This window comes from Oncorhynchus kisutch, linkage group LG28 (genome assembly GCF_002021735.2).
Source record: "Oncorhynchus kisutch isolate 150728-3 linkage group LG28, Okis_V2, whole genome shotgun sequence".
NCBI lineage: Eukaryota > Metazoa > Chordata > Actinopteri > Salmoniformes > Salmonidae > Oncorhynchus > Oncorhynchus kisutch.
This window is the reverse complement of record NC_034201.2, coordinates 24,877,496-24,890,313: the sequence shown is the minus strand read 5'-3', so window position 1 is coordinate 24,890,313 and position 12,818 is coordinate 24,877,496. Positions and strand designations below refer to the sequence as shown.

The following is a 12,818-nucleotide window of genomic DNA, read 5'->3' as shown; positions in this document are numbered from 1 at the left end:
AACAATACTGTGTGGATGTTTTGGAGTCTGATAACTCTGAGGAGGGCGTTGTGAAAAATATCTTGGGTATTGAGTAGACTGATACCCCATTTCATTGATCCCCAATCCTTGGGTAAAGCTGTACAGTGCAATATGAATGTCAATACACACAATAAGCTGACTGGGGAGGTGATTTCACACAGTCACAGTCCTGCGATAAGAATTACAACACTAATATTTGCGTAACTCTTCACAGTTGTGTTCTGTGGGTAGACTGATACCCCATTTCATTGCTTCACATTCCAACCTTGTTTAACATTATCTAGTCTAAATATGACATGATTCCACCAACTGTAACCTTCTGCATCACTTTCAAAGAGGTACTTTTATTTTGAAGGCAAACCGCAAATTTCACTATTGTGCCTAATCCTTATTGTGGCTAGTTTCAAAACACATAACCCGGTCCGGTTGAGCCTCACTAGCCAGATGAAGCTTGCTGGGTGCTTATAACTTTAGCTTTGGGCAACTGGGTTAAGTAGTTGGCTAGCTATTTATTTTCATGAACTGAAGTTCAATTTCAATAGGTGAACAAGTGGTTACCTAGCTAATACTTACTCACAAGGATTCCTAAATCATTGCTAAGAATAATGAAAATGGCTGCAGTTTCTACTGGTCATTGTTTTCAGGCTGATTGTATTGGTGCCAGCTAGGTACCAAGCTAAAGCTAACTAGCTACCCCAGAAGTAGAGGTCAAACAAATAATGCCTTATTACCAACACAGTATTGTAAACACATCGTTCGTGGCCGGTTGGCCGGTGTGTGCTTGTTTACAGACTTTTTTGTTCAGCTTTGACAGTGCTACTGTTAGTAGTGGGGGCACTTGGCTTACAAGTGCAAATTCAGCACACACAACATTCTATAATAGAATTGTGTGATTTGACATGTATCTTTTTTGACACGCAAAGACCCAAACGGCGTTCCATAGTATGCTGACATCACCTGGTGGTAAATTAGTTAATAGACCAATAAGAAAGAGAGTTCCAAACCTCTCTGCCAACAGCTTCCTCTCTACGCTCAACGCTCAAAACGCTCAGCTTCCTCTCTACGCTCAAAACACTCTTACAATTATTGCTTGAGAAATTGCCCTTTGCTCAGAAGCTATTTTTGTTTGCTTTTGACCATTTTAATTGAAAACAATCACAGTAAGGTACTAAATTGTTACCCAGAAATGATTTGATATTGAGATAAAAACAGTTGCATTAGACCTTTAAGTCCTGACTCCTGAACCCTACCTTGTCCAGGGTCAGCATGTAGAAGTTACAGATGTCGTTATCCTGGGCGTGTTTGATCCTGGCCCGACACTCCTCCTCATCGATCACCTCTCCTACATACTCATTCACAAACTCCCCCTGAGAACACACAACCATGACAGTCAGCAGGAGAGATACGGTGGAACACTCATTCTAATATTAAACATCAGGTATGAAAGTAAGGCGGTACAGACCAGTACGGCGTCCCGGCAAAATAAATTGTGGGGGTACACTGTGCTGGTAAAACGGGAGCCTATCACAATTAATACAACATGCCCAAAAACCTATAGTCAATCACGTCATTACTTAACATTACTGCATGTCAGCCACAAGAAAAATGAGCGAATTGACTGTATACGTTCCAAATTGTGTTGTGGTTCGAGGAGAACACTTACATTTAGTCAAGGCAGAGATGAGTAGCCGAGACCAAGGCGCGCGTGGATAACAGTGGATGCATCAATTCAGGCTACAAGCGTAGGCCTAATGACAATCGCAGAATGTCATTACAATACATGTACTGTAGGTGTTTTGTAACAGATGTCTCTTTCCATTCATCAAATTTCAGGTGCACAGTGCACTGTTGGGGTTTGGATGCTGAAATGTTCCTACAGGAGCACCTTTGTTAAGTGATTGTTTGACAATCAGATGAAAAAAATCATGACTGCTTGTGTTTATGCCACATTAAAATGGATAGGGGTGTGTCCATAAGGCTAAGGGAAACTAAGTTTTCCCTAAAGTAAATGTAATTAAATTGACAACATTATATAACCTAATTAGCTTACTCTTGTCTATACAGCAATAAAGAAAATTATTCAACATAATAATAATAAACATTCAACTTCTTAAAATTAAAAGCTGTGGATTGTTTTAAATCGCATAGCCTACAGTCGGAAGGGCCCGCATTTTGGGCAGCGCGTGCTGCAAATACCAAATAAATTGTTGAGTTGCGACTGTCAGTGAAAAGCAGAGAGACCCAGCCAGGCATATCGCAATATTTAAAATACAATCGCGTAAAAGCTTGAACAGCAAATGGCTATTGGAAAGTTTGGAAAGCAAATGGCTATTGGAAAGTTTGGAAAGCAAATGGCTATTGGAAAGTTTGGAAAGCAAATGGCTATTGGAAAGTTTGGAAAGCAAATGGCTATTGGAAAGTTTGGAAAGCAAATGGCTATTGGAAAGTTTGGAAAGCAAATGGCTATTGGAAAGTTTGGAAAGCAAATGGCTATTGCCATTTAGAGATAACAATGAATGACAATAGAGATAACAATGAAAAGACACCAATCTGTCTTTTAGTTATCAAAATTCGTAACTTTATTGATTGAACAGAAGCCTATCTTATTGGCACCAGCGGAGAACATCAGCCATATCCTTGGTGAATGTGCATATTCACTGTCTTTATCATTGGGTCAGTGTTACTTTTGTTTGTTTTTGGAAAATAATTTCCTCCTCCAGGTTAGATGGATGTCATATTGTATTTGTGTCTCCCTTTTTCGTAGGCCGATTATATGAATCAGACAATATCGTTTTTATTGATCTGTTTTTTTTTTGTGTCAGCAGAGTAGGCTACCCTGTAATTTTTGTAGTATACTTGGGGGGTCCCGTACAGGTAAGAAATTAAATCCATGATTTCTTGAACAGCCAAAAGATTGTTCACATTTTCTAGAAAGAAAGTCTGCTGGGACTGAAATCTGTTGGGATTGAAGAAGAATCAAAGTCCCCTTTCAATTCCATAGCTTTTTGAAAATAGTTTTAGCCCCAGGGGATAGTTTCATGGCGGCACATTGATCTCTACTTAATTTACTCTATAGTTGACATGTATTACCTTCTTGATGTCGTGGGCACAGCGGAGGCCCCAGCCTCGTGCCAGCGTCCTGAAGATCTCCACCTGGCTGTACTGGCGCTTGGTGAAGGCCTGGTTAAGACAGCCCTCCCCTGCTGGGCACACTTGGGGGTGGCACTCATACATCAGCATGCGGTTGATACACTCAGAGTCAATGCCACAAGGGTTCTCGTCCGATGCCTTGCAGTTACAGCGCGGGATCTCTGATAGGTCGGCCGTAATGAACTGCACCTTCCCGATTAGCCTATTCACCTGAGGGGTAGGAGAGTGATGTCAGAGGAATTAAGATGTCAAGGGGATGTTCTAATACTTCTACAGCTCAAAACTTAAACTTCATATATACATTTTGTGTGGCAAGAGGTGTGGAAGTTACCTTGATGTGTCTGTATGGTGGGGGTTTCTTGTCGTTCCTCCTGTCCTCCTGAAGCTGTCTCAGTTCTTTCTCTGCCTGCAGTTTCAAAAACCTGCTAGCAGCTTCCTCCAAAGCTGGGGAAAGATTAACATTAAGTCAACAACAATCCTTTTAACTTTGCTTTGTGGCAAGTAACTATTTTTTACGTGGGAACAAATAGTTACTTCGGAAGCGACAACAACTATTTGAATACAGATCCCCCAAAAGTACTACTTTTAAAACTATCTGAATAGAGATCTCAGAAATTAACTACTTTTGTAAACTATTTGAATGCAGATCTGAGCGAAGCCTCACTACACTAGAAGGTTTCTCCACTGACAACACTGAGCGGATTGCCGAGCTAGAGGCAGCTGTCTCTCATATGAAAATGGCCAACACAGCTTTACTTTCCAAGGTAGATTCGTCTGAGAATTATACTAGAACGGAAAACATCTGGATTGTTGGCATCATGGAGGGAATTGAGACTGGAGTCAACCCTGTGAAATTTGTCTTCAACATGCTGGTGAAAGTGATGGGTAACGGTGTCTTTGACAAGCCGCCAGAATTCGACCGAGCGCACAGATCCCTTGCCCCCCCCCATACCCAATTCAGGGGAGCGGCCTAGGATGATCATAGCGTGTTTTCTTCATTACCAAGACAAGGAACGTACAATGTGCTGGGCGAGAGAGCATCAACCAAAATTCCGTGGCCAAGATATATGCTTCTACCAGGACCCGGGTGGCTAATCTCGTGAAGAAAAGAGCTGAATTCAAGGACATCAAAACCTGTCTCTACAAGAAGGGGATAAAGTTTCAGCTCCTACACCCTGTCAGTCTTTCTTGAGGGAGAGACCCTAATTTTTGACACACTGGCCGGGGTTAAAGCATTCTATGTCCGGCGCATAGAGTAAAGTTGATAGAGGAAGCGGCCCGGCTGGCTAGCCATGGCGGGAGGAATATGTGGATGGCTACTTTGCTAGCTGGCAACGAACTGATTTTCAAGACATCCACTTGGATATTACTTTTCACATGAAAGCAATGTTATTTAAATTTTTGGGGTGAGAGCCCCCGATGACATCTTTATTTGATTTAGTTTTATTTGACTGAGATTAGTGGCAATGTTAGCCAATACATCACAATCAAATTGGCTGGCTAGCAGGAGCTGGCTGGACACACTTGACTGTTTATTATCTGGCTGGCTAGCTAATGCCCCATTTAAAAAAAAATCTATTTTACATGGCAACAAGATGAATGCTTAACTCCAGGTGCACACATGGATATCTGTATTTCATCTATACTTGGCTGAGAAGATTTGAGACAACAGCAAAATTGTGCTGACTTGCTAGCATGGCTAGCTACGCACAACAAAAACCAGAGTGCTCAAGCACTGACTGAATGTGGAGGTGGATTTAGCTAGGCACTTCTCCACCATTTCTAGCAGCTAGCTAGCTGAGATAGCTTGACATTTGGACAACTACCTAGCTAGCTACAGCTAGAATCAGCTAAACGAAGACCTGTATCCATGTAAGTAACATTGGCTGGCTGAATAGCTTAGTTGGTACTAGTAACACATTGTAAATATCCAACGTGAACTTGTTATGTTTTTGTTTCAGATAAGTTGGCATTAGCTAGTCATTTAACGTTACCTTTCTAAAGACTATTTGTTAATGCTACAATCTCAGGGTTTGATTCGGGTTACTTTCTTGTTTGTAAATTTCTTTCATGCGACTGTAATGCCTTTCTCCCCTCTGTTAAAAAAGTAGAATCGTCTGCCATTGTTATTAGTGACGATGCTCCTCTGTCGCTCGACCTCTCATTCAGATCGCCCCCCATGGAGACCTAACTCATCTTTACTTTCAAACAATTAATTCTACACCATTCTATCGAATGCAATTGATGTCTTTATTGAGACAAATAAAACAGAATCGATCTCTCCATCTACACTTTGGGAAACAATTAAAGTTGTTCTTAGAGGCAAAATAATTTCCTATTACTCTCTTCTCAATAAACAACGGAAAATTAAACAACAACAGCTGATCGACGCAATTCTGGAATTAGACCAACAATACTCCTCTCCATCACCAATTCTGCAATTCTGGAATTAGACCAACAATACTCCTCTCCATCACTCTCCAGCCTCTCCATCACCAGAACTTTACAAAGAAAGGCTGAGTCTTAAACTCAGTACAATTTACTATCCACAGATAAGGCTGAGCAGCAGCTACTCCGCACCCGTTTTTATTTTTACGAACATGGAGAAAAGGCTGGTCGACTTCCAGTTCATCAACTAAAGTGCAAATCTGCCTTACAGCTGATCCCTCAAATTCACAACACTTCAGGTGTCTTAACAGTTAGTCCTATTGAAATAAAAAAAGACCTTCAAAAAAATGTATTCGGATCTTTACACGTCAGAATGACCTGAAGACAATTCAATTATGAATGATTTTCTTGACAATTTGGAAACTCTTAACATTAAGTACGTTTTTTTAAAAACATTTTTTATTTTTTACATTTAACCTTTATTTAAGTCAGTTAACAAGAAATTCCTATTTACAATGACGGCCTACACTGGCCAACTGTGAGCCGCCCTATGGGACTCTCAATCACGTCTGGTTGTGATACAGCCTGGACTTGAACCAGGGTGTCTCTAGTGACGCCTCAAGCACTGAGATGCAGTGCCTTAGACTGCTGCGAAACTCGGGAGTACAGAGGAGAGAGGAAATTGATCAACCTTCGCAGTTAGAGGAGATTATAAATTCAATTACAGCAATGCAAAGTGGGAAATCCCCTGGCCAAGATGGCTACCAAATCGAATTCTACAATAACTTTTCTACCAAACTGGCCCCCCTCCTGCTTGAAATGTTTGAAAACGCACTGGACCAGGGTGTTTTACCCAAACCCTGTGGGAGACTCCCCAAACATATGGAAGAAGGAACTCGGGTAAGATGAGACTAAAATTTTGCTTTTTGGCCATCAAGGAAAACGCTGTCTGGCGCAAACCCAACACCTTTCATCAAGAACACCATTCCTACAGGGAAGCATGGTGGTGGCAGCATCATGCTGTGGGGATGTTTTTCATCGGCAGGGACTGGGAAACTGGTCAGAATTGAAGGAATGATGGATGGCGCTAAATACAGGGAAATTGTTGAGGGAAACCTGTTTCAGTCATCCAGAGATTTGAGACTGGAATGAGGGTTCACCTTACAGCAGGACAATGACCCTGAGCATACTGCTAAAGCAACACTCGAGTGGTTTAAGGGGAAACATTTAAATGTCTTGGAATGGCCTAGTCAAAGCCCAGACCTCAATCCAATTGAGAATCTGTGGTATGACTTAAAGATTGCTGTTCACTAGCGGAACCCATCCAACTTCAAGGAGCTGGAGCAGTTTTGCATTGAAGAATCTCAAAAATCCCAGTGGCAAGATGTGCCAAGCTTATAGAGACATACCCCAAGAGACTTCCATCTGCAATTGCTGCAGAAGGTGGCTCTCCAAGTATTCACTTTTGAGGGGTGAATAGTTATGCATGCTCAAGTTTCTGTTTTTTTGTCTGATTTCTTGTTTGTTTCACAATAAATACAAAAAATTGCATATTCAAAGTGGTATGCATGTTGTGTAAATAAAATGATACAACCCACCCAAAAATCAATTTTCTCCAGGTTGCAAGGCAACAAAATACGAAAAATGTCAAGCGGGTTGATACTTTCACAAGCCACTGTATGTAATAATCACCTCTTCCTTCCAGGCAAACTGGATTCAGCTTTCAGGCTGTGGCAGAGGAATGTTTAATGACCTTGAAATTGATGGCACCTTTGCCAATTTCAAAAATCTCGCTATCAAATGTAATCTACCCCATTCAAGTTTATTTTGGTATTTCCAAATACACCAGTTTATTCGCACTCAAAGCCCAAGCTTTCCAATTCTATCACCGGAGCTGGTCTGGATGCCCTTTTGAAAACACCTTTCCAACTAAAGGGACTCATATCCCATATTTCTTTAGATAATCATGTCCCTTGATAATCCGTCAATCAGTAAAATCCGATCTGAGTGTGAAAGGGAACTTGGTGGAGATCTCTGATGAAGTCTGGAATGGTACTTAGGGTAAATGGAAGCTCCTCCTCCGGGTCAGCCTTCTACAGTTTAAGGTACTTCACCGTATCCATTTCAGTAAGGCCAGATTGTCCAAATTCTACCCAAATATTGATGGTACATGTGACAGGTGTAAAGGCTCCTTGGCGGATTTGACCCACATAGTCCTGTCCCTGTCTGGCAGATTGTTGGTCCACTATATTTAAAACACTATCTGAAGCATTTGATATAATGTTGCAGCCTAGTGCAGAAATAGCTATTTTTTGAGTACCAAACAACAATTGTTCTCCCTAATAGCCCGCAGAAGGATTGGAAATGGAAGTCGATCAATTCTCCCTTAGCCTCTCTTTGGCTCAAAGATCTGATGCTGTTCCTAAAATAAATAAACAAACAAGTATACCATTCGAGGGTCAACCAACTCATTTTATTCCACCTGGGACCCGATGATATCCTATTTTGAACAGCTCCAAGGCTATTACATTTTTCCTTGTATTGAAGTAACATTGTTGTATACTTTTGTTTTGTCTTCTGATACGTACGTTTGCCTTTCTTTTTAAATGTGTTTGGAGACATTTTGTGGCGGGGGGTCGAAGGGGGACAAAAGGGTGAGAAATGTACAATGTCTACATTTTATCTTTCATTCATAGTTAATAAAAATATTATATATATATAACAAAAAAATATATATTGCTAGTGAAGTGAAGTGCAACATTGTATCAAATCATCAACTGGATCAGGCCTAGAAGCTGTTGCTAGCAAACTTGCAACATTGCATCAACTAGTCTATTCAGGCCTCTCTGAGCCAGTGAGCTCAGGACAGAGAGCAGATTTTTAATTATATTTCCAATGGATATATGCGATCATCAGGTCATGATATTTTGCTCTTTCACACCAAGGCTTGGTGATTATCAAGGCCAGGAGTGTTGGAAAGATTTTTAAAATACTGAGGAACTATCATTTGCAATGGATGTTAAAACAACAAACTTGGATTACAATGTGTTAGGTGACAAAAAAATTACTGAGAAGCTCTAACTTATTAGTGGTGAACGTGGTGAGTTAAGACAATCAGAAATCAGACATTACTGAATGGGCTCTTTCCTGCAACAGGCCAGGTAGGCCTACTTCTATGCATGCTCAGGCACACGCGCTCCCTCAACGTCATCAGGACAGAGAAACCAGACACATGCTCATTGCTCATGGAGGACTCCAAACAAACACAATGAAAAGATTGACAAAACTCGTAATTGTTATGGAATAAACCAAAACATGTTTCTCATGGTGTAGCAGGTTGTGACATCCGCAAACATTTCCACTCCAAGAATGAGAATGGTAAATGACTGTAATTATTACATGCATTAACAGAAATGTATGTAACCAAATGACGAGGGATTAACGGTGCATTTACTAAGCCTACTGGTGACATATAAAATGAGAAAAATAAACAATCAACCAACAATTCATACAATGAAACAAAAAAATGGCAATAATTGGTGTGAGACAACGCATTCTGGAGAGATGAGAGCATGCATTCTGGAGAGATGAGAGCATGCATTTTGGAGAGATGAGAGCATGCATTCTGGAGAGATGAGAGCATGCATTGGAGAGATGAGAGGATGCATTCTGGAGAGCTGAGAGCATACATTCTGGAAAGATGAGAGCAAGCATTCTGGAGAGCTGAGAGCATGCATTCTGGTGAGCTGAGAGCATGCATTCTGGAGAGCTGAGAGCATGCATTCTGGAGAGCTGAGAGCATGCATTCTGGAGAGCTGAGAGCATGCATTCTGGAGAGCTGAGAGCATGCATTCTGGAGAGATAAGAGCATGCATTCTGGAGAGATGAGAGCATGCATTCTGGAGAGCTGAGAGCGTGTATTCTGGAGAGCTGAGAGCATGCATTCTGGAGATGAGAGCATGCATTCTGGAGAGCTGAGAGCATGCATTCTGGAGAGATAAGAGCATGCATTCTGGAGAGCTGAGAGCATGCATTCTAGAGATGAGAGCATGCATTCTGGAGAGCTGAGAGCGTGCATTCTGGAGAGCTGAGAGCATGCATTCTGGAAAGCTGACAGCATGCATTCTGGAGAGCTGAGAGCATGCATTCTGGAGAGCTGAGAGCATGCATTCTGGAGAGCTGAGAGCATGCATTCTGGAGAGATAAGAGCATGCATTCTGGAGAGCTGAGAGCATGCATTCTGGAGAGCTGAGAGCATGCATTCTGGAGAGCTGAGAGCATGCATTCTGGAGAGCTGAGAGCATGCACTCTGGAGAGAAAAACGCCATGTCTTCGCCACACACCCTTCCCCTTCTTCTTGTTGGAACATTTTTAACTATACTCAAGACAAATGATCTTCACACATATTTTAGATGCTTTTCAATGACAGCCGCAACTTAATCAGCTAGACATATTGCCATGGGCGCTGCCCAAATTGCGGGATTCCCAAATAGGCATAGGCCTACAAACTTGTGATTTGAAACAATCCACAGCTATTTAAAAAATAAAAAGCTAATGATTCTGTGTGGTTTAGTCATTTTGAATGTTTTTATTCAGACAGGAGTAATTATATTATTTTGCTAAATTTACTTTAGGGAAAGCCAGTGTCCTAATAGTGCACTGTGCACCTGCCAGTTTTCTTTCCAATTCGCAAGAGGCAAAAACCTGAGATGTGTATATAATGACGAGATGCTCATGTTTCCACCCTAACAATGAGAGTCGTTGTCCCAAAGGCGGGAAGGCAGACGACAAGCTTAGGTCTGCATATTATGCCCATAGAAACGCATTGGGTTTATTCTGGACAGATTTTGGCGAGAGTGAGCCCTCTCGCTTCGCCTCTTCCTCTCTGCTGAAACTCTCACCGGAGAAAGCATCCGAGTGAGCGAAACAGCACCCCTCGGTCTTACTATATGTAGCCCATGTATCTAATCCAGTCTGGCTAGAAATAGTATGACCTGCCATACACTTTTGGTCCAGACAGCATCAGCTATATATGGTCTACACATACTGAGACAGAAGCCGTGTCTAGCTAGACCTGACAGTTCATGACGCTTTTGTATTCTGATAATGGAGTTCTGATCATAAAATTCCGAACACGTCATGCGTCTACATTTACATTTAAATGTGTCCACCTTGCCCACATTGTATCCATTCCCGCATTATATTCAAATGCCAGTATGCATTCTATAAAAGGTGGAATAGGCAAAACAACAGCTGATGGCAGTATCTAACTACTGTAGCTAAGTAGCCAGCTAACAGCAAGCTGGCTGTAACGTTCTTCGTCCTCCTCGTCTGAGGAGGAGTAGGAGAGATCGGACCAATATGCAGCGTGGTACGTGTGTGTCCATGTTAATTTATTCAACAGAACACTAAACAAAATAACAACGGAGAATGAAACGAAACAGTTCTGAAAGGTGACATACCCTAAACAGAAAACATTCACCCACAAAAAACAGGTGGGAAAAGGATACCTAAGTATGATTCTCAATCAGAGACAACGAACGACACCTGCCTCTGATTGAGAACCATACCAGGCAAAACACATAAACACAACCTAGAAAAACGAACAGAGACTGCCCACCCCAACTCACGCCCTGACCATACTAACACAAAGACAAAATAAAGGAACTAGGGTCAGAACGTGACAGTACCCCCCCAAAGGTGCAGACTCCGGACGCAAAACCTGAACCTATAGGGGAGGGTCTGGGTGGGCGTCTGTCCGCGGTGGCGGCTCTGGCGTGGGACGTGGACCCCACTCCCTCATAGTCTCGCCACTTTAGTGGCGCCCCTGGCGTGGTGACTCCCGCCGCCGACCTCGAACTGGGGACCCATGCAGCGAGCCCCGAATGGACAGGAGATTCCGGCAGCACCGGACAGGCGGGAGACTCCGGCAGCGCCGGAGTGAAGGGCAACTCCGGCAGCGCCAGAGGGAAGGGCGATTCCGGCAGCACAGGAGTGAAGGGCTCTGGCAGCTCCTGACTGACGGACGGCTCTGGCAGCTCCTGACTGACGGGCGGCTCTGGAAGCTCCTGACTGACGGACGACTCTGGCAGCTCCTGACTGACGGGCGGCTCTGGAAGCTTGGGACAGACGGGAGACTCTGGCAGCTCCTGACTGACGGACGGCTCTGGCAGCTCCTGACTGACGGGCGGCTCTGGAAGCTCGGGACAGACGGGAGACTCTGGCAGCTCCTGACTGACAGGCGGCTCTGGAAGCTCGGGACAGACGGGAGACTCTGGCAGCTCAGGACAGACGGGCGGCTCTGGCAGCTCAGGACAGACGGGAGACTCTGGCAGCTCTGGACAAGAGGGAGACTCTGGCAGCGCTGGACAGGAGGGAGACTCTGGTAGAGCTGGACAGGAGGGAGACTCTGGCAGCGCTGGACAGGAGGGAGACTCTGGCAGAGCTGGATAGGCGGGAGCACTCGGAAGAAGGAGACGGAGAGACAGCCTGGTGCGTGGGGCTGCCACTGGAGGCCTGGTGCGTGGAGGAGGCACCGGATAGACCGGACCGTGGAGGCGCACTGGAGGTCTCGAGCACCGAGCCTGCACAACCTTTCCTGGCTGGATACTCCCAGTAGCCCGGCCAATGCGGCGGGGTGGAACAGACCGCAACGGGCTGTGCTGGCGAACCGGGGACACCGTGCGTAGGGCTGGTGCCATGTACCCCGGGCGAGGAGACGCACTGGAGACCCGATGCGCTGAGCCGGCTTCATAGCACCTGGCTCGATTCCCACTCTAGCCCGGCCGATACGAGGCGCTGCTATTGCCTGCGCACTGGGGAATTTTTTATTCTAAATATTAGCTCGCTGGCTAGCATTTATGAGGCCAGCAAACACTTTCCCCACACCCTAGGAACATATTTCCGCCAACATTATAATGAAAAGGTGCCTCTCTCCCAAAAACACACATTTTATGACTTGTGGGAGGAGTACTAATGACATCGCCCACTGTATGCGCTTTCGGTAGCCTGACTGCGTCCAGACTGAGGAAAAATCGGCACAAAATGCATCCCTGACCACCTCCTGAAGTGGTCAGGCAGATCTAAACACAATCAGACAACAAAGAGACTTTCGTGTGTTTAGACAATGTGAGCTTCGTATTCTGATAGCAGAAGTCGCATGTAAGTGTCAAGTTTAGACACAACCAGAGAGCGCTGATTCGCTCACTTGGATACTTTATCTGAGATTGATGCGTCTTTCTGTTGGAGTGCGTCTCGGT

The 12,818-nt window shown here is 43.9% G+C and overlaps 1 protein-coding gene across 1 annotated transcript in view; it reads right to left on the bottom strand.

The window, feature by feature from the left end:
• Positions 1–12,818, bottom strand: part of LOC109873277 (histone-lysine N-methyltransferase, H3 lysine-36 and H4 lysine-20 specific) — a 37,878-nt gene that overhangs the window by 8,946 nt on the left and 16,114 nt on the right. The window contains exons 17-19 of the mRNA XM_031807627.1: positions 3,503–3,615; positions 3,112–3,381; positions 1,272–1,388 (exon numbers count right to left, since the gene is read on the bottom strand). Coding sequence (XP_031663487.1) covers positions 1,272–1,388; positions 3,112–3,381; positions 3,503–3,615 — 500 coding nt within the window. The remainder of the gene's footprint in view (positions 1–1,271; positions 1,389–3,111; positions 3,382–3,502; positions 3,616–12,818) is intronic.